The following is a 25,005-nucleotide window of genomic DNA, read 5'->3' as shown; positions in this document are numbered from 1 at the left end:
TTATTGGAAACCATGCACCTACACTGTTCCACAGACCAATGGTTCATGGTAGTTTGTTCCCTTTCTCCTGTTCTGTTCCTGCTGGAGGGTACTCAGGCAAAGTCTGTCAGAAGTAGTATCCATTGGTGGTGGGATAATCAGCAATTTAGCATTTAAGCAATTAGCAATTTAAGCAATTACCAAGTTCCTTTTTGTAAAAATGACTTAGAAATTCTATATGCTGAATTTAATCGATTATTAATGTACTAAAACTGACAAATAAAAAGGTTCATAATCTTGATCATTAATCTGGAATTCTGAAGTTACTGAAGTGCCCTTGAAAATGTTAGAGGTGTTTACACTGTCCCCTCTTCCACAGTCTGCAGTAGTTTAGCTGCATTGACTGTCACCTTGGGAAGAGAACAGAATTCATCTTATTCATGGAGCAGCTGCAATCATAATCTGAGTTCCTCTTCCTGTGGTAATTAAAATAAGTGATGAAGGAGCCTCCTATGTGGTGGATACTAAAAATCCTGATTAGTCTTTGCCTTAGTGGCGGGGAAAATGACTATTTCTAACTGGCAAGTATAGCATGAAACTCTGCCTTTTTAAACTAATGCTCAAAAAGGGTCTGATGGAAAGATACTTGTTGAGATTACCTAATATTCATCTGAATATAACTTCTATATAAACCAATCTGAAAATATTAATCAGAAAGGGTTTAACCGATGGAGTAAAAGTAATGGAAAGAGTTGCACAACAGTGCAGTACTTTCAGACCATAGGTCTTTCACTGCTTATGCATCCTGTTATGAATTTTTCAAGTTAAACATACACAGCACGTATTTATGCTTGCAACACCACAAGGACAGACATAATATATTTGATTTAAATTTTTTATGGCAAAGCAGTTTGTAAATCTGACTGTGTTTGCTGTAGAAGAAATAAAGACTAAACTTCATAATAAAGCTTTCGCATTTTAATTCGTAGTTGAACAATAATATGGTTATAGGGGTTTTTTTGTAGCAATTCCCATGGAAGTCTCAGTTCTCAGAATTCAATGCCAGGAGCATTCTTTTACTTTGTGTTGTAAAAACTGGATCATTTTAATTTTCCAAGCTGATAATGAATCAACATTTACAGGGTAAGGCAAGTTGAATGCCTTTCTAATTTTCTTATGCAATGTTTTTCTTCAGAATTATATAACATCAGAACAAAATTTCTTAGTTCCTCATGGAATTGACTTCGAACCCATTTCATTGTCTTAACTGTTTGTTGGGTTATATTTCTGTTACATATTTTATACAGTCTGACATATCACATTAATTGCATTCTTTGATCCACTAAGAAAAATTTCTCCCTTTAGATTTTTATTAAATTTTGAAGTGTAATTATTACATTTTTCCAGACTTTTAAATAAAACATAACTTATATGATGAAACACCCTTCTTCTAAGTAACCTGTTCTTTCTGTATTCCATATTTTTATTCTTGCCTTTTGTTTCTTTCCTTTTTCCCTTCTTTAAATGATGCAAAAGTTGCCTGGAAAATCAATATTTAAGTGCGTGTGTTTGGATCCCACTTATTTTCATGCAACTTGCTCTTGCTTTTTGTTTTCTTATTCCGCTCAGAATAAGGAATTTGTTTGCCGAGGACATGACTATGAAAGGCTGGAGGCCTTCCAGCAGCGAATGTTGAATGAGTTCCCGCATGCCATTGCTATGCAACATGCTAATCAGCCAGATGAGACCATCTTTCAGGCAGAAGCACAGTGTATCCACATAATCACAAAGCCATACTCTGCACTTACATGTTCTATGCTTGTAAAAGATGTAGGTACACCTATAGCCAATTTCGATCACATGGTGCCTCCACTGAAATAAATGGTAGGTGAGAATTTCCCTGCATTTTGTCCCAGTTCACTCTATTATGTTGAGAAGTTCCTTGTATAATTTTGGTTCTATTTAAGAATTCCTTGACATGTTATTGACATTATTTCTTTAGCTAAAAATACCTACAGAACTATCACCACTGTGATAATGGTGTAGCAGTTCAAGGTACAGTAATTTAACTTCTTACAATACAACATTATTTTAACATAGCATGACATATTATGTAAGAATATATTTAACTAAATCCCTTTATGTACTATTCCTTGTAAGTAGCTCTATTTCAAAAATAAAGATGAAATTTTCAACAAAACAGTACAAAGAAATCTCAATCAAAAAATCTCTCTGGTTCCTTTCCCAAACCATTAACAGTATAAAAGCATTTTATGAGGCACGCTTTTTAAAGAATTTTTCTTCTGTAATGCTTCAGGAGTCAATATGCTTTGCTAATTTGAATAAAGTGGGATAGCCTTAACTCTTTACACATAGATTTGCAGATTTATGCAGTGACACCAATTCCAGAAAACCAGGAAGTTTTGCAGAGAGATGGCATTCCTGATAATATCAAGAGCTTTTACAAAGTAAATCACATCTGGCGATTCCGATACGACAGACCATTTCACAAAGGGACCAAGGACAAGGAAAACGAATTCAAGGTAAAGTATTATGCCCTTTCCTGATCTAGTGGACCTATGGATTTGTTTGTAACATCAACAAAAGCTGCCTTATTGAAAAATCATCTGCATTTGCATTATTCAGCTGAGTGTGGTACATCAAATTCTCTAGAGGAGATGGTATCTCAGGTTTGAGTATTTCACTTCGTATTTTTAATAAAATAGTATCAAAAATATATGGGAGATGCAGAGGTTTTGCTGTAAATGTGACTAAAATGGAAAAAATTATCTTTTTTTTTTGCGTCGTTTTGTATAGAAGGCAGAACTGGATAGAGCAGTCTCAGAAAAGTTTCTCAGGCAGATGGGAAAACATTAAGGATGTAGTCTGGGGTATGGATAGGATTGCCTAAAGTTATCTCTCTTGAGGGAGAGACAGTTTTGACTGAACTGCAGCATAATGACCTGTTCCTGTGATATCAAGACTAAAAACTACCTCTGAACTTAGAGATTGTCTCAGGGAAAAGCAATAGTACCTTCCCTAATAGGTAAATCACTTCTGTTCCTTCTACTAAAAATGTCACAGTAAAATTCATCTTCTGGTGTAATTTTAATTCTTACCCACTAGAAGCACATCCTGATGCTGAATATTTTCTGGTATTCAGTCTGACAAAAAGAGTTATCTCATAATAATTTTGTTATAAATTTAGAAGAAAAAACTGTAAGGATAATAAATTAGCTAAATTGAGTCACTGTTGTCTTCTGATGTATGTTTGAGCTTTGTTTTAATTGTACAGCTTACATATATTTTTTGTAAGCACTATCCTCTGTGTTGATTTGTCATTTTACAAACCTCTGGCACAAAGTGTTTACCAGTATGATATTTGAGTCTCCCATCAGCTATGCATTCTGGAATCTTGAATAGGGCTTCTCAAAGGAAACCTAATCATGCTCTCTGATCTCTAAGTTATTCTGCTTCAGAACTCTTGTTCTACTCAGATGTTAGATCACAAAAGAAATATTAAAATACCAATGCAGTTGTGGGTGACTTTTGGAGATTTGGGGACAATATATAATAAAGTTTAAGAGTGAAGAATCAGCAGAAATTACTGCTTAGTAGTAGGACCTAGAAAGTAAGAAAAAAGCAAGTGTCATTGACTTATTCTACATTTCAGTAGAATTTGGATGTTAGTATTTTTTTTAATGTATACTGTTACTTTAGTGAAAGTGTTCATAAATGAAACTGGTAATAATTAAGGAAGATACAGAGTCCAATAGGGAAATAAATTGCTTCTGTATATTTCAGAGTCTATGGGTAGAGAGAACCACACTGATCTTGGTGCAGAGTTTACCTGGAATATCTCGTTGGTTTGAAGTAGAAAAACGTGAAGTGGTGAGTATGAGACTCATGTCAATACATATTGTGGCTTGGTTTACTTCCTTAATCATATGTTGGTCAATGAACTGCTTTAAGATTTATTACACATATGTAATTTCTTTGACCAAGTTCTCAAGGTGGCTACAACAAAATTATTTACAAAGTATATTGAGTTGTCTGCTTTTTCTTGTCTTGAAAAGTATTTTTAAGAACTACCCTTTGGATTCATTTAAACAGCTGAGGAAAAAGAAGTTGAGAATAATAATGGACACCCAAAGGCAACATTTAATGTCAGTAAATTACTTAAAACTCAGCAAATGTACCGGTCTGTTATTGACACACTGGAATTTCCTCTCCCTTTCTTGTTCTATTACTTAAAAAATCCTGAAATAGATTCTAGATATATTTGGAGGAGGGCTCCTCCTATAAAGATCTCTAAATAACTGGTCAGTTGCTGAGCCTTGGAGTATACATAGCATCTGTGACTTCCTTCCTTCTTGTCAAAGCTAGTCTTAGAATAATCCCATTTAATATAAGGATGCTATAGTACCATCGATTTTCTGTAAAACTCTGCTGTGTTTTTCTCTTATAATAGCAGGAAAACATCACCATCTTGATATTCTCCTATAGAAAACCAAAGGTGGAGTTTAGTAAAATCAAAATGTATGTGACATGAAAAATTTTGTTAGTTGACTCCTGCTGAGTCTTTACTAGGTTAGTATGACCACTGATATGAAGACCTTCAGTTTACTAGCATTTTACCCTTAGAGTCACCATTTACAAAAGTAAGCTGCAAGAACTTTTCCTGGGCATGTATGAGGTCATGACTCAGATTTACACTTGTATATTTTGGTAAATTATAGGCAGCTGCAAGCCTGTACTCTTCCCAACGCTCAGCATTTGGTTTTTCTGGCTGTTCACACTACCTGTTGAAAGAACTTCCCCACCCTTGAGAGTTGAGAGGCACATCCTGCTCAAGGCTGCCTTTGACTGTAACTTGATCATTATTTTAGCTCAAAGCTTGCATTCAAATTCCTGATCCATAAAGTCTCATTGGTAACTTCACTTTGGATCAGGAAACTAACTCACCAATACTTCAGCTCTGTTCTGTGCCTTTAAAGAGATTAAGCAACCTGACCCCAAGCCTCTTTTAGGTAATTACCAAGGAAGGTTTAATCGTGAATTCTAAGAGTTCCACCCCTGGCTGAAAGTATGTTAATATTTTGCAACAAGGGCTGGGTCATCTCTCAAGGACAGATAATGAATCTACAAAAGAATGACAGTTGATTATTTTGATCATTGATTGCATGATAAAATCAAATCTCTCCCCCAGCTGAGAAGTACTTTGTCTCTCAAAGTACTCTAGGACATAGAATAATATTGTTTTATGTTAAGAAATCAAAAATTACCTCCAATATATTTCATCTTTCAACTGAAGATTAAGTTGTTTGCAATGCTTCTCACTCATGTTTCAGGTGGAAATGAGCCCCCTTGAGAATGCTATTGAAGTTTTAGAAAATAAAAACCAGCAGTTAAGAACACTGATTAGTCAGTGTCAAACTCGACAGATGCAGAACATTAACCCTCTCACAATGTGTCTAAATGGGGTCATTGATGCAGCAGTTAATGGTGGAGTTGCTAGATACCAAGAGGTAAGCAATTTACTTTCTGTTTATTAAAAGTCCTATTTCTTTCCCTGTACAGATGCAGCTCCTCTGTATAAATTAAGGACAGAAAGTGCTGTATGAATAATTGTTGTAATTATACCTACATTGCACTTTTGGTTTAGGTAATGTTAGTGACGTGGTTTATTGAAATAACCATTTTGCAGTAGATAGTACCATAAACTTACTCCAGAGATGACTCAGTTCACAATTAACCCTGCATTCTTCGGTGATTTTTTTTGAAATTTTCAATTAACCAGTTAATTGTAAGTAAATTATTATAATACACTGCCTATTCTGGCTTAGGAGTTACTTCTGGCCAACTAACAAATTTGGTTTTTTTTGTGCAGACCTTCTAGTTTTTATATGCGTATACATATATATGTATATATATTTTGTTTTATATATACACACACACACACACACACACACGCATAAATTCTCAACAAGAAGTTCATTATCTTAAAGAATCATAATTTTCTTGATCTTTCTTGTATCTCTTTTCCAAGTTTTAAGAAAAGCTATTTTGGGAGGAGGGGGGAAAGGCATTAAAATAAATAAATACAATTTAGAAATGTCTAGCACTGGATTTGTTTCTAACAGTTGTTCCTCATTATTATAATTTCAGAATCACATTAGGAAAGCCTTAAATGTTTGGGATGCTGTATTTATACAAAATTCTGTGGAATTATGAAACTTCAGTATAAAGAAAGAGTTAGAGGTTTTTTGCAGCCCAACTTGATTTTTCTTTCTCCAAATAGTCTTATGAGATACTTGGGTCTGCTGGTTTTTCCCTTGAAAATGACAATTTGAATAGCATTCTGTCCACTTGTCTCAAAGGCTGAGAGATTCAGTGTTCACTCAACAGTGTTAAATTTGGTAAAACTGCATCTTAATTAAACTACAAGAAATTGAATTCAGCAAAGTATTAGAATCTGTCATCAAAACTGCAGTGTTATGAAAATTGTGAGACCGAAGCAAAGCAGTAACATTTTTTATGTTTCCTAACTGCCTTTAAACAACAACAAAACTGTTTAGCATAGTGAAGCACGATGAAGGGAGTCCCTGGAGAAATACAGTCATGTCAGAACTATGTCTGGTTTGAATTAGCAGTGTCAGAGCTAGCTCAGTGTCTGCACAGCTTCCATTCCTCACAAGCATATCAAAGGTTCTAGCTTGCTCCTCATTATTGTCCTTGGCTGTAATTCTTGATCTCTTAGACGGTGTTCGTGTTTCGACTCCCTTCTGCCCTCTGTCTCTCACTGTATTAAAATAGGACTTTTCAGCAATTCATTTTGTAAACATCAAAACTGTTAGCAATAATTGTGGGGCTGTTTTTTTCTTCCATTTCCCTCTAATTCTTCTTTTTGCATGTCCATTTTTCAGTCTTTATATGTCTGCCTGTTGTTTTGCCAGTTCTTACCTTCTACCTTTCTTGCTATCCTGTTTTCTGTAAATGCTTTTCCATTTCACCTGCTTTTCCCTTCTGCCCTGTACAAAGTTCAAAGTTCAGTCACTCTTGGAGCATTTGGTCTTGAGGAAAGGGTGACCATGTCTTTACCGTTATCTTCCTTCCCTTAAGGCAACTTCCAACTTTTAAAAAGTGCCCTTTGACTATCTGCTGCCTTCTTGATTCTGTCTTCCTTCTTCCCTCTTTTTCCTCTTTAAATGATTTCCTGTATTTTTTTTTCTTTTCTGATGGGGAAGAAGCTTCATATTTCAAATGTTGAACCTATCCATTCACTAGTGGCTACGTTTTTTTGCCAATGGTCTCCACCAATGACTATATGATTAATTACTTATTTAACATGTATTATCAATTATTGCAGTTCAAAGAAACTTAGAAAACATTTGAAAATGTTATCTAGAAACTTGTTTTCAAAAAAAAGAAATAAAAGTGGTGTGTTTTTACTCACTTTGTTTTACTTTGTAATTTTATTGCGCTTAGGCATTCTTTGTCAAAGAATACATCTTGAACCATCCAGAAGATGGAGAGAAGATCACACGCTTAAGAGAACTTACACTTGAGCAGGTAAAGTGGGGAAAAGACTGACAAGATGGCCTGTTCAGCTGTTCTACCAAAAAATGTCTCCAAATAAAATAAAAAATATCAGAGGTTAATAACTGCCCTGTTGTCTTCAATGTTTTCTGAGTTAGATTCCAAGAAGAGAGTAACTTTCTATACAAGCAGGTTTCTGGGCCATGCGAATATATTTTCCCTAGTCCTTTCCATTATCAACTTAATAATTTCAAACTGGTTTGTGTAAAATAAAGGTTGAGTGAGAGGCCTGTCTTGTCATGCTCATATACAAATATTTGCACAAAATATTTTATCACTATGACAGAATAAACCTTATTTCATTGAAAAATTTGATGGCTTTGGCATATATTTGTATTTTACCAATATTACAGAAAGTATTTTCACTACAAGGTTTGCTTTAAGAGCAAAAAAGCATTCAGAATCTTATTGCAATGAAAGATAAGTAATACTAATTGGCAAAGTGGGTAGGCAGTAAGATAAACACAAATTATGGATATGAGTATTCTATGTGTTATATGTTTTTTGCATTATTTCTCCTTTCATTTATAAGCCAATCACCTACCAGCCTCAAAGATGAAGTTTTTCCATTTGAAAAGGCTGAATATTTTAAAATCAAAGATCTTACTAATACTTCAGTTCTTTTAACAGGCATTTATCTATTTTTGTTCTATGCAGCATGTTGAAGTTTCAAATTTTATTGCCAGCTTAGAATTTGGCAGGATGGAAATTCCATTTTTCATCAGCATTGTGGGATCTTTTGGTCAGATCAGCCAAGTGACAGGTTCTCAGACATTATAAATCAGAACAGATTCAATGACCTCATTTAAGTTTCACTGAGACAATGTGTAGTAATTGACATTATAACTTAACTTTTTCAAGCTATGGTTAATCTCACTAATGTTTACAATATAAAACTGGAGTTAATAACTTCCTGTAACAAAAATGTGGGTTCCAAGCAACAGCAGCTCAACCCTTTCTGGCGCCCAGAGCTTATTTAACACAGAGCATTTGGAAGGGCTGGCATGGCTCTGTGTGTGGATGGATGTGCTGCAGTCCTGACCCCAGGTCAGGGATGCTGTACAGCTGCGTGCCTGATCGCAGGCTGCCTGAAAACATCAGCCAGGAGCTCTCATCCAAAGATATTACAGCACACCCTAGGTATTTTGTTTTTAAATCTGAGTTTTTCTGGCTCCTCATGTAACCAGTTCAATATTTTGAATGCATGTGACCAAATTTGAGTGAGATTAATGTTTTAGCACTGTAATTCTGAAGGATGTCATGCCTTGTGTCAAGGATATACATCAGGCCACCACTTATGGATGTCTCTGGGAAGTTGAAATAAGATAGGGGACCATGGACTTCATTGCCAATATATTACAGAGGATTTGAAAATTGTTGTTTCATGCTTTTTACAACTGTTCTTGTAGAAAATGGCTTTCATTTAGGGTTTAGAACTGCTCCTTTGTAAAGTTCCCATTAAATCAGATTTTTCACTATGTTATCTGAAATATTTTTTAATATTACAGTTGAATTTGCATAGGTGAAACCTTCTGGAAAGTTGAACAGGAAGAGGCGGTAAATCCTCTTGCATGCTTTTGGTCCTAGCCCTTTTTGGTTACAGAGATTTAGACAGGTGTTGGGTTTTTGGTTTTTTGGGGTTTTTTTTGGTATCCTAGTTGATGATGAGAGCTTAAAGAAAATGGATGAAAAATATTTTTTTCCTTTCTGCAGGCCCAGATTCTAGAATTTGGCTTGGCAGTGCACGAGAAGGTGGTGCCACAGGACATGAGGCCATTGCACAAAAAGCTGGTGGATCAGTTCTTTGTGATGAAGTCAAGCTTGGGAATACAGGTACTCAGATGAGCAGGTGCAAGGATAGACCAGAAAACTGTTCAGCTGCATTAAGGGCTGGTATATTTTCTCAAGCAACAAACAGTGACATCTTTTGGTTGTTTGTCCCCATTACAGCTTGCAGCCTTTTTGCAGTACCACAAAGCAAAGAGAAACAAACTTCCCATACTATGCAGAGAAAAGTAATCATGTTTTACTATCATCAGTGAAAAGTTAAAATATTTTTCTTATTAATGATGAAGCTGATCCAAAATACCATGTAACTACATTTATATGTAGTTATCTACATATCTCTATTTTATGAAATGCTTAAGATATTAGGTTAATTTTAATTAATCTTCTTTTAATGACTCACCAGGACTTTTCTGCCTGTGTACAAGCTAGCCCTGTTCATTTCCCTAATGGAAGTCCTCGTGTATGCCGGAATTCCATACCTGTTTCTATGAGCCCTGATGCTGCCAGGGTAATACCACGACGCAGGCAAGTTAAATATTAGTAATCACATATTTTTGCTACCCATGGAAGATGACCCATAAATACTTCTGTTATGTGCATGCTTTCTTGTATGGTCCGGCTGAAGTGTGTTCAGCCTTGAATAGCTGGTGTATGTATTCTCTCTCCTTCTTTCTCTTCCCAGCCCCAATTAAAGATTAATAAACGTGTGCTGTTCTCACATGAAAAATTATGACTGACAATTAGAGTTAACCATTTTATATTTCACTATTCTTATAATAGCCCCCTGAGTTACCCAGCTGTCAATCGCTATTCTTCCTCATCGCTGTCATCCCAAGCTTCTGCTGAAGTCAGCAACATCACTGGGCAGTCAGAAAGCTCAGATGAAGTTTTTAACATGCAGGTATAATTTATTGTCATTCTTCAAACTGTACAGAATCTTTCTCACAAGGCTATTTACTAAATTAATTCTTCTATTATTTCATTCTGAAATCTCATAACTATTGCTGATGTTTCTTTTAAAAACCAATCTTTAAGAGAGGTGTTAAACTCATTCGCTTAGAAATATTTTTTTATGTAACTGTTTTCTCTTGTTTAAATTAGAGCATTAGTTTTTTTACAAATGTAGTAAGTAGCAATGGACTATGATACACAGTGATCTGACAGTGCATAGACTTTTCTGTACAACTGTTACATTGTGATGTAATTATCTTACTGTATTAATTACATTTTTATTTATTTAGTATTTGGTTACATCTTTGTGTAGTTAGATTAAGGGTTTTTATACTGATTTGCTATTTTGAATTACTGATAAGAAGTTTAAGGTTTTTGTTCTAGTGAAAAGTATGCTATAAATTTTGTTTTCCAAACCTGTAAAAGTGATCTGGTAACAACATCATCTCTTCTATGCACAGCCTAGTCCATCTACCTCAAGCCTGAGTTCTACTCATTCTGCTTCACCTAATGTGACCAGTTCTGCTCCATCCAGTGCCAGAGGTCAGTGCTTCTCTGCTGTGGTAAACTGTATTAAATGACTCTTGATATGTTACACAGCTGAATTTCTGCATGATGTTACTGGTCAGACATGGTATTTAGCCAATTACTTGGGGAATCTGAATTATTAGAGACAGAGGGGTTTTTTGTCATAAGCATAGAATTGAAATGTCTTGAGTTTCACTGCATGAATTTAATCACTAGACACATTTATATTCTAGCTTCTCCTCTGCTGTCTGACAAACATAAGCATTCCCGAGAAAACTCTTGCCTGTCTCCCAGAGAGAGGCCCTGCAGTGCCATCTACCCGACTCCTTTGGAAACTTCTCAGGTAAGAAGTTTGTTGGGAATCCTTGGGGCACAAATAGCTAGGAAGACAATAAATGTGCATGCTGAACTTCGAGCAGATTTGGTGCCTGTTCACTGTTGTAACTTCTCAAGGGATTTTTTTAATAGCTTTATAAGCAAATAAATAAAATATTTTAGATGTAAGAGATGTGAATACAGTACATAGTGCTTGGCCATATTTCTGCTTGATTTCTTTAGGTGTAGGTCTGTTTCTTTACATTTACTTACTGAAGTGAGAGAGAGATGCAGAGACTTACCAGATGACACAGCCTGCTTGTTGGAACAACAAGCATTTGTTCAATCTAGGGAAGAAGACAAAGAATGAAAAGCTCTTATCAAGTCAATTGTCCTTGTTGAGGTCCCCTTTCTTTCCTTCTGAGAAATCTAATCGTAGCCACTGTGAGATAATAACCCATTCCATGTGGCAATTCCTATTTTCCAATGCAGTGTCAGAAAAAAATTACAGATATTTTGTTACACCAGAGAAAACAATGTATTGTGTTCTTGCCTTAAAATACTGTTAGACAGGTCTGTATGTATGAAATGTGTGGTTTTTGAGTATTCTGAAATTCAACATGAACTTGGTAAGCTGACCAATACTGAGTCCTTATTTCATCTTTTCTTCTTAATGGACCTAATTTCCCAAAGTGTTTTTCTTTAACGCAGCTGCTGTTTTAATCCCTGCCATCACACAATGCACCTCTTGCTGAAGCTGAAAAAGATGAGAACACACATACAGTGTTAAAAGCTGTCCTTTCAACACTCTCATGTCTTTCAGAAGTTTTACCACTGACAAAAACCAGCTCCAGGATTCTTTATTTTAAACCAGCTCCAGGATTCTTTATTTTCGAAATTATTTATTGGCTTCTAACTAGCTCTTTTCTTGCCCCTTGTTTCTTTGGTTATTGAATTGGCTCTTGATTTACTTTTTAATCTCTTTTCTGTTTAAGTCCTCATGCTATTACTTGAGGACTTAAGAAGTAATACTGAGGCTTAGCCAGACTGAAGGACACTTCTCAGGAGCTACTTAGAGCAGATAGATCTACTGGGCACTTCATCAGTGGTAGTGGAGCCAAAACAACAGACAGGAAAGATCAGGAGATGCTCTTTAGATAAAGCGGTTTTACAGTTTGCCGCAAAGAAAAATTGTCCCGTTTTTGCTCCCAGACTACAAACTCTTGCTTTGCCAAGTGGAATGCGACTTCTGTCCCCCACTCTATCCGAGATTGCATAAGGGAGGCTGAGGAGCTCGTAGGCCCAGTCTCCGCTCTCTCTGAGACTCGCCCAGCAGGAAAGTCTCCCAATCTGTCTCTACCCTCAGTGTCCCATGAGAGGGTAAGTAGAAAATCTCCTTCCTCATACAGTGAAGTATATTTCAAAGATGAGAAAGTCTGACGGTTTCTTTCTGCCCTTATAACTGTAAATAAGGATATATCTTTCCAGGGAAAGGTGAAATTTCTTTCTCTGCTGTTCCCTCAGCAGTAAAAATGGACTGTGATCAGAAACAAAATCCTGATTCTCTGCCTTCTGATAAAGAAGGGGGAAAGAATTCCTCAGGACAATTGTAAGGAGATATCTTATCTATCTGCAACTCTCATTTAAATTTAGCTGCTCAAACTGTTCCTTGTCCTTCCTCCTTTCATTCTAACACCACTTCAACAGCGTAGGTTGGAGCTTCACACTGAGAGGAAAGGACCACCCATTTATGAATTACTTTGTTACATACATCTTGATGAAAGCAATTTTCACATTAGTGTTTCAGCCAGGAGAGGTGAGATTCATGGGCAAAGTCCTGAGCTTCAAGTCTTTCAAGCCATAGCTCCCTTATTTAAGGAAGTTTGATGGATTTCACAGAACAAGACCACAGCAGTACTTCATCCGCTTCCTCATTGAAATTGATGCTCAAGGTTATGTACAGCTGGTTTCAGTCAACATCCATTTGTGCTTGCTTTGTGATCTCTGGCTGAATGGTTGTACAGTGTCTCTCCAGCTCTTCCCGTACTCTGAAGAGGAATGGCTGCTGTCATTGACTGGTCAACAAGCCTCCTTAGTTTTTTGCGCTATTATTCTTCCTATTGAAGCTTTTTGAATTTCACATTTTTGGGGTTTTTATTTGTGTGTCATTAAACATCCTGTGATTGCTCTTGTTCTTCCATATGGTTTTTTTATCTCATTCTTTTTAGTACGTCTTTGTTTCTTTGTATTTCATTCAGCTTTTGTCTCTTTATCTCCTCCAATTTCAGTTGCTTTTTCAGCCATTGCTCTTTACTCTTGCAGCAGAAAATGGACTTCAGCACTTGTCCATCACATTGTCGTGCACTGCAGGCTCACTAGGCAGTGGACACTCAATCCAGACCAGGCAGGAACATATGGTCACACTCTCTGTCACACCAGAGTACATATGTGGGTTTAACACCTCAGTTTAATGGTAACTCCAGGAAAACAGATATTGCCTGACCCAGAATGATTCTCATATGATATACAGCACACCTACTGTAGCTCAAAGTGTACCAAAAGCATTTTGTCTCTGAGATGTTTAAAGTGAAGTTGAATTGAGTCTTTGTTCCTCACTTTGTGACACAAAGCTGCAACATATTAGATCAATGATGATTGCTTTGCAGCTGGGTTTGCCATCTTGTGGAACCCCAGCATAGTGCCTCACCAACTTGGCACAGTGCTCTGTGAATGCTGGAAAGAGACACAAGAATAGGATTTTATTTGGATTTCACTGATCATCTGATCTTGCTTTTAAAGAAAAAAAAAAAGTGAGAAAAACCCCGCATGTTTATCTGTTGCCATTTCCTCTGGAAAGTATGTCTGAATTACTTGTAGGATTAACTGTATGCTGTTTATGTATGTTTTCAAGACAAACTAGTGACCCATGGATTATTTGAATGCTCCAAATTAAATCAATGGTAGAATTTTTTTTCCAGACATTTACTGTGATTTGTAAACAAAATGGATATTAAGAAAATTAAAGACAAACATGCTTTATGGGTCAGCTCTTATCCACAAGAGAAGTAAGAAGATTGCTACCAAAAAAAAGTCAGGGTTGGAAAACAATACATAATGCTTTTCTTAGGTAACAGCCATACCTTGAATATTATCTTGTTCAGATCCTAATTCTGTAATGAATTTATTGCAATTATTTTAATTAATCTATTAAGATATCTCTTTAGGAATTAGTTTTTTTATGTTTTTTAAGGTGCTGGAAACTGTCAGAACTCAGTACATAATAATCCTCCCTCCAATTTCTGTGTGTGCAATCTTCAGAAAACTACTCTACTCCCTATCTGTATACACATACTTTAATTAAACTGTTTATGTTCTTATGTGATGTTTATCACTCTGCCTCCTAAGCAGACCTGGGCATGAGAGGGGATAATAAAAAAATATATTTGTTTTCTGAAAGGCTACTGAAATACAGCAGGAGCTATGTGTAAACCATGCTGTTCTCAATTTACAGAGAATGCTCTTTAATCATATTGGAGATGGTGCTTTGCCACGAAGTGATTCCAATCTGCCTGGCTCTGACAAAGGTAAGCAGACGTGCTACAACATGCCAATCTTTGAAGAATGAAAACTTAATTACTCCATCATGTTCCTGTAGAGTGCCTGTTCTTTTGAGTGCATACTGTCATCTCCAAGTGTCAAAACATTCTAAGGAAATAAATAAATTATGCTAATAGATGTAAGTGTCAAAACACTTTGCCAAAGAGGGGAGGACTGTATTTTGCACTCAAATTAGGCCCAGAAGTTTGCAAAGTGATGGAGCAGCAGGTTTCATCAGGCTGCCTGTGAGACCTGTTCTTTCTGCTTCTCAAGAGAGACATATGTGGGGAAAAGCCAGATCTGGAGAATGGAGCAAAGGGAAGGTAGAGAGATGGACAGAATCCTGAAGTTTGGTACCTGCAAGTCCTGTTTATCAAATATAACACAGTGTGCTTCTGATTACACTTGGATTGAAAACACCAATTTGCTGTTTCTTGCATTATGGGGTTTTGTTTTTAATTAGCGTAAATGGTAAATATATGTATTTCCATAGAAAAAAGATTGCCTCTTATAATTTTGAACATGGGGAAATCAAATATTGCTAGCATAGTAATTTTTTGTCATGACTTCATTTTGTGCCTCACATCAATAATATGCTCCATCATTTCATATTGGTACCTTTGTGGTATGCTGAATAATGGATATAGTAAAATAAATGTATAGAAAGTAACTTTTAATAATATACTGTAATAAGTACTGCCCAGGAATCAGATTTTCTTTAATGAAAGCTGGGTTTTATTTTGAGTTTACATTTTTATGAAAACACAGGTGGAATTTTTTCACAGGGCTGAAAAACATATGAAATAATTTAACATGAAAATAGCAAAACTTTTCCACTGGCCCATGCAGCCAAGTACATCACAGAATTGTTAAAATGAACTATTCTCTCCTGAAGGCTTTAGCGGTCCAAAAAAATAGACTGCTTGGATGACTTAAAAGAAAAAAAAATTTGGCTTGTCAAGAGATTCAGGCATTTGAAGTACCTAGGTCTGGTGCCAGGTGATTTTTAGGATGAGGGCAAAGCCATGCTGGGTGACAGCTTGCATTGAAAAGCAAATAGTGTATTGCATATTTTGGCAATAACAAAGCAAAATGATCCTCTGGAAAATAGATTATTCTGTTCATTGGTTACAGGGTCAACTAAAGTGTAATTATACTGTAACAATATTGTTTCAGATATGAGATTAGGGTTATTTTTACTGTACTTATTGTATTAAGTCCGGTGTGTAGTGGCGTTGCAGTCGGAGAGCTCTCAGAGTTGCTACAATAGTGATAATTGATGCCATCAGTTAGCAGCAATACTTTGCTTTTTTGTTTCATCTCTGTAAATAAACACAGGGTCCTTGCATGTGATTCTCTACTCACAATTGAAATAAGTAAACAAGAAGGAAAGTGTCATGGCAAAGCAAGAGGTCTGAGGCTTTTGAGGTGGGGGATTTTTTGGTGGAGTATTTGGGAAATGAATGGAAGGTTTGAAGTGGTTATTTTCAACTCCTTTTTTTGTTTTTAAGAAGTGTAATGAGAGTTGTATTTTTCAAATTAGCTTTTATTCTGCCCATGTTAAATGCCCTCTCCTTCTGTCTGACTTCTTTCCAATATTGGTGGCATCTTGATGACATGAGATAATCCAGTTCTATCAAGGAAGATGTTCCAGACCTTATGGGATCATTCAGTTACAATCATAGAATTTGATCAGGGTAACAGACAAAGAAAACAGCAACTTTTATGCATGTCAAGGTGGTAGTCAATTTACATAATCAAGCAGAGATCCTTGACCACAGATACAAAGTGTACAGAAATTTTCTCAGTCCATAATAATTTCTTTTTTTGATATTTTTTGCTGTCAGACACTTTTAATTTCTTCCAGTTTTTACTCCCGATATTTTGCACCCTTCTTTCCATCTTCTCTCAATTCTGGATTGGTAGTCTATTCAGGTAACAGAGGAATGTTAGCACAGACAGCTTTATGAAGGAGGTCGATATGAATTTGGAGAGTTTCTTTCTCTAGTCCCTTCTGTATATAAAATGAGTTAATGGGAACAGTTTATGAATAGTCTATTCCCTCCTGCCTGGAAACCCCTAAATAGGAGTCTGGTGCAAAGATAAACTGATTATATTAAAAGGCTTCAAGCTTATCTCCCTTTGTGGCTGGATTTGCAGCGCACAGAGTGCAATCTCAGCTGCTGCTGCTGTTGATGGCTGCCACTGCTGGTCACAAACTGGCCTGAGGGCCAGGTGCATCCATCAGGCATCCATGACATTGATGGCTGCTCTTTATGAGCTTTGTAAGTGCAGATGTTGTTAGGCGCTTGCATTCTGACTGTTTTTACAGTCATGGATAAAAGCAAGTCAGAGAACTGGAAGTGTTGATGCCTATGACATTTTTTGTTTGATTGTTCATTCTCTTCCAGCTGTGAACACCACCCCCAGCAGCTGGAGCCTGGACAGTGGGAAGGAAGCCAGAAACACATCAGAAAGTGGAAAGCTTATATCTCCTCCTGTACCACCAAGACCTGCACAGACTGGTGAGTTCATGGACATCTCAGGTAAAGCTCCAGTACTTGAGGGCTTAGATTCTTTCCACTCTGTTTGATGTTTAACTTCTTGGGCAGGTTAACTTATTATTTGATTTCTTACATGAAAGGCTGTAGAACTGCCTCTGTGGGTATTTTCATTTCATTAATGTTCTCTGCAGTTTCCAATACTCTGCCCCTTCACTAATGAATGAGCAGTTTCAGACAGTTCATGTTAGTATGAGGAAGGATGATCAAATTTAGTCTTTTGATTTTATGATAATTGGAGGTTAGCAATCAGAAATGATCATTAACCACAAGGAATCTTACTGGCCAGAAAATGCACAGCATTTATGAAAATACATCAGTAACTATAATCATTTTGGCTTTCAAAAGATTAATTTCCTTTTAAAGGAAAGGCTGCTCAAGTGATACTATAAATATAATTATTTTAAAAGTAAACATTTTTTGTATTATACTTAAGCCTCTGAGTTTGTCCAGTCATGTTTCTAGTATATTTGGAGGTAAATGTTTGATATGAGTATATTATGTATTTTCTATTTTCCCTATTTGACTTACAAGTACATCATATATTTCTTAAGAACAAAAAGGGAAAAGTTGTTATACTGACTCATTTTTTAACTTGTTATAATTTAGTAGATTATAAATCAATTTAAAGTGATATAAAATTTGTCAGAAAAGGCAGATGCAGAAATTTTTTGTACTTGGTTGCACTGCAAGATAACCCAGAGAAAAAATCAAAATAAACAAAATCTCTAAAACTATTTACAGCCATCGACCGAGAGAAGTAGGTTATGTTTATATATCAAATGATCAACTATCCACTTAAAAAGATTTCTTAGTGAAAATTGTAATGCCACAAGTACACTGAAATCTTTCTGCCTTTACAGCATCACCAGCAAGACACATAGCCTCTGTTTCCCCTTCTCCTGCTGGAAGATCACCAATGAAGGTACTGTCTTATTGCAGTGAATTGCCTTTGTGAGACAGATCTCATGTGTGGTGGGGTAGATGGTGTATATTTAATGTGCATTATTTGGGATTATATTCTTTTCTTTTTCTTACCAAATACTGTACAAAAACCAGTATTCTGTCTCCAGCATGGAAGATGGGGAGGTGCCAGGAAAACCTGTTGTGCAATCCATTGGTTTTATTCCTCCAGCATTCAGAGCTGTAAGATTAGAGGCTCATTAGGGAGTATTTCCTGCTTCAATCATTTTAATACCAATTTTCCTCTGCAGGATGGTCCAGGGCGGTTGTAAGAAGATGCAAGTAGTTTGACATCTGCCAGTAGGACACATTAAGCATAGGCTGTGAATTAGCACTGGTTCCTCTCTGGTAGTTAAACATCCAAAGTAATTTAAGATCCAGGCTAAACTGAGCAGATTTCATTTCTATTTCAAGATGTTTGCATGTGGTGGTACCCACATACTGGTACCTGCTTTTTTTCTGGAAAACTTGACTGGGAAATCTGTCTTTTCTACAGCATTGGAGCACACAAACATGCAGCCTGCTTATTCCAGACAAACCCTGGTGCTGGCAGAGTGCATGTCATTGGTCTTGGGATAGCCTCTGCCACCCCATTGAAGCAGAGATGATTTTGCAAGTAGAAATATAAGAGTCAACAACATGGAAGGAGAGCAGATAGAAAGGAGCATGACTGGTGTTTCAAGCACTCAGATGGAAGGAGAGAGGGAAGCAGCCCTGTCAAAGTAACTCCTCAGCAACCCAGTGCCTAACTAATACTGCAGAGATACACACTGCCTGAGGAGGAGACCAGCACCCCAAAGTATCTCCTTTCCCCTTGAGGTCCCTAATTACAAGTCTACACTCATTGTCCTGATTGCCTTCCCATAAGCCTGTAACATTACAACTTGTGTCTGCACAGTGGTCCAAATTCATAACAAAGCAATTCTGCTGACCATCAGAGTGTCCCATATTCCTATTACTATTCTGCTGAAGTGAGCACCAATCCCAGGTTTTGCCCTAATTGCTTCCTAGGAAGCTCTTTAGAACATTCAGATCTTGTCCAAAGAGGAGTGACCCTTCCTTTTCATCCTTAACGGACGCATACTGGCATGACCACTGATGATTCTTAGGGATGTTTGAAGCTTGTCCTAACATTCTTCTTCTATAGGTCTGGACAGAATTTAAGCATTTTACAAGGTCTGGTTTGCTGCTTGGAAGAGCAATGCTGGCCCAAAATACTTCTGAGAACTGCTGGATCTCACTTTGAGACTGTTTTAGTGTCTAGACTGTTACTTGCTACTGGTAAAAGTAGTCTATGCTGCCTTACCAGAACTAAGTGGTTACCCATGCAGGCTTTACATATTTGCCATTGTTGTGAATGACAAAAGCAAAAGTCCTAAATCTTCTATATGATCACTTACTTCAAGTGTCCAGTGTTCTTGGAACTGGAGCCAAATACATGATTTATTTGAAAGCCTTGACAGTGGGTGTTTGTGGGAGTAAGAGTACAGTTGGAGCTTCCTCACATACAGAGGAATGGAACATGAAACGAGTAGTTAAACAGGCTCCAGAGAAATTCTGAAATGTCTTCACCAGGTGTTGAGTTTTAAATAAAACTTGCTTTGCTTTTCCAGTCATAACAGGGCTCAGATTTTAGCATTTCTTCTAACAGTGAGCTACCAGAGAAAACCATCGTAGAACAAAACCCACTGATATAAATGAAGTTTTTTTCTCCATTGATTTCAGTGCTGTGTGGATCCAGTCCTAGATGGATAACTAAAATTATCTCAACAGCATAAAGTCAGTGCAGCCAGCTCTGTACACCCCTGCCCGTCTCCTCCTCCACTCCCATACCTTGTTGCATGGCTCCCACTCTCACCTCAAGCTGAGCAACTGAGCATCAACCAGTCTTACAAGAACGGGAGTGAGAAATTTGTCTTTATTTTGATTTCTCCATCCCTTTTTTAGCCTGAGGCTTGAGGCCAATAAGTTGGGATTGTCTCAGATTACTCCAGTCATAATTAAATATGTTGTAAAAAATTTTAACTTGGAAAGCATGAGCTAACCTTTGACAGTTTTCAGTTGAAGTTGCTTCAGCGGACTGAACTGCTCAGTGGTTTTAGGTAGGCCTTTATTGTCCATGCCTTTTATTTGTCATCAGCACTGTTGTTGCTGCTTGGGCCCTCAGCTCCTGGTCCCTCACCTTCCCTCACTGACCTGTGAGGCTGCTGGTGCAGCCTCTGGCCACCTGTGCCCTCCATATGGACCTGTTCCCTGAGGCACATGTGGCGTGTCGTGTTTGTATGTCTAAGGAACACCTGGGAGATGGGGGAGAGGAAGGGTGGTGATGCTGTCATCTCCTGCCATTCTGCTGCTGCCCCAGATGGGAGCAGGAACAGCAGAAAAGGGGGCTGGCACCCAGCAGTGGCTCTTACCTTGATACCTGCTTTGTGCTACTGCCCCAACACTGGTTTTACGGTACCCTCAGAAACGATGCCATGTTGTAAGTGCACTTTTCACTGCATGGCAATGCACTTTTGAGGAAAAGCTTTGGAAACTGAATTTGGGTTATGAGAGCATGCAGTAGGTGCAGTGGCTGAGCTTTGGCGTTAGGGGGCAGGATATCCCCAGGTATGCCCTGTCCCCAGTGATGCATTCCACTTCCAGCTGGGAAAACTAAGGCTGTATTCTAAAGACTTTCAGATTTTTCCAAGGTATTATGATAGTAAGATAACATTTAAAAGTACTTTTATTTCCACTTACAAGAATTGCTGGCATGTCCACTATCTAAGGTGTACCAGGCACTACTGAAATGAGCTTTTTATCAGTTTCTTACCAGGTCTTGATTAAACAGGGGCACAACCATTTCTGTTTATCAAAGCTCAGAGTTATGTGCAATGTGTTTGTGTATATTTTCAGTCTGAGCAGAGAAACACTCTCCCTCCTGGGTGCCAGGTAAATTCTTCTTCTGCCCTTTCTTTTGAGCAGGGGTCTGTGCAATCATTCACACCGTCTCCAGTGGAGTATCATTCCTCGGGGCTCATATCCAACTCCCCGGCGCTGTCAGGGAGTTACAGCAGCGGCATCTCTTCGCTCAGCCGATGTAGCACATCAGAAACATCAGGCTTTGAAAGCCAAGGCAGCGAACCAGCAGTGACTGTCCCAAGCTACAGCATTTCTGAGGAACCTGTGAGAAAAGAAAGCAAAACCCCACCACCTTACAGCGTGTATGAGCGGACTTTGAAGCGCCCCGTTCCTCTACCTCACAGCCTCTCCATCCCGCCCGCCGCAGAACCCCCGGCACTGCCGCCCAAGCCACAGCTGGTTCGGCCAAACAACCTGGAAAACAGCAGCAGGAGGACTGAGCAGGTTCCCCGGCCCAGGCCTCTGCCCCGCAAAGTCTCTCAGCTATGAGAAGCCACTTTTATATTTAATTGCTACACATTCGTTACTGTTTAAGAAATAATATTTTTTAAAAATGGTAAAAGTCATTTAGTTAGGCACTTTAATATTTTGTCCACCTTTTCTTTTGAGTAATTTCAGAATGCTTATTAATATTATGTTGCACATTTGAAATGAAATTACTAATTTAGGTTGCCAGATACTACAGGAAGCATGAATGAGAGGATTTTTTTTTAATTTCATGGTGGTGAATACTGATAAATGCTTTTATTTTTACTTTATTTTTATTTGAAAAATCTAAAACCCTACAACTCTCATTGGAGTTAGCTGAATGCTTCTTACAAAATGCAGAATATACTGACTGGATCTTTACTACTAGAGATAAATGCACGCTTTCTAACGAAGTAGTCTGTAGACTAGGATGTTTCTGCAAGTAGGCTGAAAGTTGTTTCTCTTACCTGATGAACAGGTTGGTCATTTCAAATGTATGTGGCAAAACTGAGATAAAATGCAAGTTATACAGCAGAGGACTGTTGTAAGAATGTGGTTTGGAATTTTTGAAACACACACTTGGCTTATGTTACTTTTAAGATGGAAAAATACCTGTATCTCATTCAGCATATAGCACCATTCTGGTGAATCCTGAAAAAGTTTTGTGCCATTCATGTATGTACCTGACACATCCCTTTTCTTTTTGAGGTGCAATTTACTTTTATTCTTCCACTTAATATATTTTTTGTTGTTGTTTTAGTTTTAGGGGTTTTTTTTAAAGCTAGGAGTTTTCTAGTGAATGCTCTCTGCTGTTCTTGAAAGTTCACCCTAAAGTACAATCTGTGTATGAAATAGGTACAACTCAATTGTTCCTTTAACTTGCGTACAAGAGTCAGTACTGACTATTATCAAGGCAATTCACTAAATGAGCCAATTTTTAAAAATACAAATGGCTGGTTTACAATCCATATATTTCAAAAGCTAATTGCAAAGGTCATTAATAATTTTGTAAAAATCTAGCAAAAATTCTGAACAGTTCCTTGGATGTGTATGAGCCATTGGAGCCAAGCTTTTGATTTGCTTTTTAGCTCGAGTTCATCACCATCATCTTTATTGTTGAAAATAGTGTTTGGCCTTAGGTTGTATTTTAGTGACTGGCATCTGAAGAGCTCTGGAAAGCTAATGCCAAGACATAGGAATGTGGAGGGAAAAGAAAAAAAAAGCACCTTCTGTATGTATGTTTTGTATCCTCTTTCTTTTATTGACTGTTTAAATGTGTTTGGGAACAGATGTGTGAACTGCATTTTAAATCATATTGTTAAAAATATTCTCCCTCTTTTGTTGGGAAGCTCATGTTGATCTTAGCTGTGTTTGATTTGTTGATAGTTTAACTGGAAGAAAGTGACCACTTTTTTATATTCTCTCAATTAAACCTTCAGCAGTTACAAGCTGTTGACAGTAGTTATAGAAGTTTTCTATAATAAATGTTCAAGTATTTTTGTACATAATTGGTAAATTTTAATAAGGAGTGTACCATTATGTGAAAAAGAAGCAAACGGTTGTGTATGCAGTAAGATTGTTATAATTATGCCAAATACTTTATGTATGGAAAAAAGAATATTTGTAAATATGTGCTTTTAACAATAATTCTGCCATATTGACTTTACAATTTTGAATGTCAGAAAAAATAATATATGTTAAAATATTTATGTTTTAGTGAAAGTATTCATAACTTGAAAAGGAACATATGAATTTTAGCTTTGTATCTTGCTGATTTCAAAGTCTGGAATTCCTTGAACTAGCTCTTGCTTTCTACTATAACATTTTTATGTCTGTAACCACATCATAAAACCTGTAGAAGGCTACATATTTATGCTGATATAAAGAAGTAATGCCTGAAATTTAAATAAGGTGTCACAACTAAGATAACAAAGCTGCTCTAGATTTTTTTTCCACCCATGTAATTTAATAGATTTTGTTTACTAGTGCTTGAGCACAGTACAGTATGAATCAGTGTTATTTGCTCCTGAAGCCTTTTTTTTTATTTCTGGCAATAAGCAGAGTTGATGACTTTATCATTTGTGTGCATTACTGGTCAGCTTTGCAGCAATACATTTCACAAAGTCTCTGTTTACCTAGACACTCATATTGGTTGCTACGTAATGCTAGTATGAAATAAAAGAACTTGCTTAATCTTTACAGTACAACTTTTTTTCTACAGAATGAAAGATTCTAATTCACTTAGTCACAGAATGAAAGTTCTGACTCCTTGTCTTGCTAAATCTTTTTTTTGTTTTGTTTTTTTGGTTTTTTTTTTTTTTTTGTTAAAAAATCTCCTGAGTTTTCTCCCTATTTGGACTCATACTTGCTTTGTGAGACAAGGTGGGGAGAGTATTGATATGCTCTTCTGAACAAGCAAAGAACGTAAAATTTACTAGAGAGTTCAGTGTAAATTAACCTGCATGAGCATTCTGTTTTTATAGCCAGGACATCAGAAATACTCTGAACGATAGAAAATTATGTAAAATTGACAAAGTACTCTTAAGCCGAGTTAACACATTTTCTGCTTAGCCAGTTTTGACAAATTGATTCTGTAGATCAGTTTTTCAACCTGATTACCTATAAAAAATGTAGTATGAAATTTTGTAATGTATGTTGCAACACCCACTGCTTGAAACCCTAATGTAAATAAAGGTCTTGTTTGAATTTTACAGAGTAGTCATAAATATAATTTTACCACTTTCTGGATGATGGTGAGTAATTCAGAAGCTCATACAGGAAGACCAATGGGAACAAGTTGCTCTTACTTCTCAACAGCTTGAACGTTAGCCAATGTGTCTGTAATAGGTGACATAATCTTGTATTCAGATACCATATTTGAGATGTTGGAGTCTGTGGGATGCCAGAGAAACATCCTCTGACTCGGCTGGCTGACTTTGAAATTATGCAGTTCAGACTGGTTCTCATGATGGCATAATAGCTCTGTGGTGTGAGTGAACTCAGTTATGATGTCCCAGGCAAATTGATGTGCCCTGAAAGAAGCACAAAAGCTGAAATTACCCCTCTTAGTAAAGGTTTCAGGGCAGTGCAGTTATGGCCCTGCTCACGTGGAACAGGGTGTAGTGAAAATCTTCTATATGAAAGTAGCACCTTGCCCACCTGCCTGACCATCCTTCCTGTTCATTGATTGTCCAACAGCACCTGCAAAAAGAACAGTGACAGAGCAAAAACATACCAATTGGCAGGAGTCAGTACCTGAGGTATAAATGATGAAAAGCTTCTTGTTTTGAACGTAACTGTGGTCAGTGAGGCATGTAGCAGCATTGTCTCAGTAAACCCAGGTGCTGACAGA

The 25,005-nt window shown here is 37.1% G+C and overlaps 1 protein-coding gene across 4 annotated transcripts in view; it reads left to right on the top strand.

Annotated features, from left to right (window-relative positions):
- Positions 1 to 24,364, top strand: part of DOCK4 (dedicator of cytokinesis 4) — a 221,933-nt gene extending 197,569 nt beyond the window's left edge. For 2 of the 4 annotated variants that reach the window (XM_064702643.1, XM_064702642.1), the window contains 15 exons: positions 1,609 to 1,750; positions 2,356 to 2,522; positions 3,784 to 3,870; positions 5,331 to 5,507; positions 7,468 to 7,551; positions 9,292 to 9,411; positions 9,770 to 9,891; positions 10,147 to 10,267; positions 10,779 to 10,860; positions 11,079 to 11,188; positions 12,373 to 12,540; positions 14,672 to 14,744; positions 17,169 to 17,282; positions 18,182 to 18,243; positions 21,249 to 24,364. In XM_064702643.1, coding sequence (XP_064558713.1) covers positions 1,609 to 1,750; positions 2,356 to 2,522; positions 3,784 to 3,870; positions 5,331 to 5,507; positions 7,468 to 7,551; positions 9,292 to 9,411; positions 9,770 to 9,891; positions 10,147 to 10,267; positions 10,779 to 10,860; positions 11,079 to 11,188; positions 12,373 to 12,540; positions 14,672 to 14,744; positions 17,169 to 17,282; positions 18,182 to 18,243; positions 21,249 to 21,674 — 2,055 coding nt within the window. In that variant the 3' untranslated portion in view covers positions 21,675 to 24,364. The remainder of the gene's footprint in view (positions 1 to 1,608; positions 1,751 to 2,355; positions 2,523 to 3,783; positions 3,871 to 5,330; positions 5,508 to 7,467; positions 7,552 to 9,291; positions 9,412 to 9,769; positions 9,892 to 10,146; positions 10,268 to 10,778; positions 10,861 to 11,078; positions 11,189 to 12,372; positions 12,541 to 14,671; positions 14,745 to 17,168; positions 17,283 to 18,181; positions 18,244 to 21,248) is intronic. The other 2 variants (XM_064702645.1, XM_064702644.1) reach the window with 1 other exon arrangement.
- Positions 24,365 to 25,005: the final 641 nt, after the last annotated feature.

This window comes from Zonotrichia leucophrys, chromosome 1A (genome assembly GCF_028769735.1).
Source record: "Zonotrichia leucophrys gambelii isolate GWCS_2022_RI chromosome 1A, RI_Zleu_2.0, whole genome shotgun sequence".
In the NCBI taxonomy this organism is placed as follows: domain Eukaryota; kingdom Metazoa; phylum Chordata; class Aves; order Passeriformes; family Passerellidae; genus Zonotrichia; species Zonotrichia leucophrys.
The sequence above is the reverse complement of the archived record's forward strand: the minus strand, read 5'-3'. Positions and strand labels throughout refer to the sequence as shown.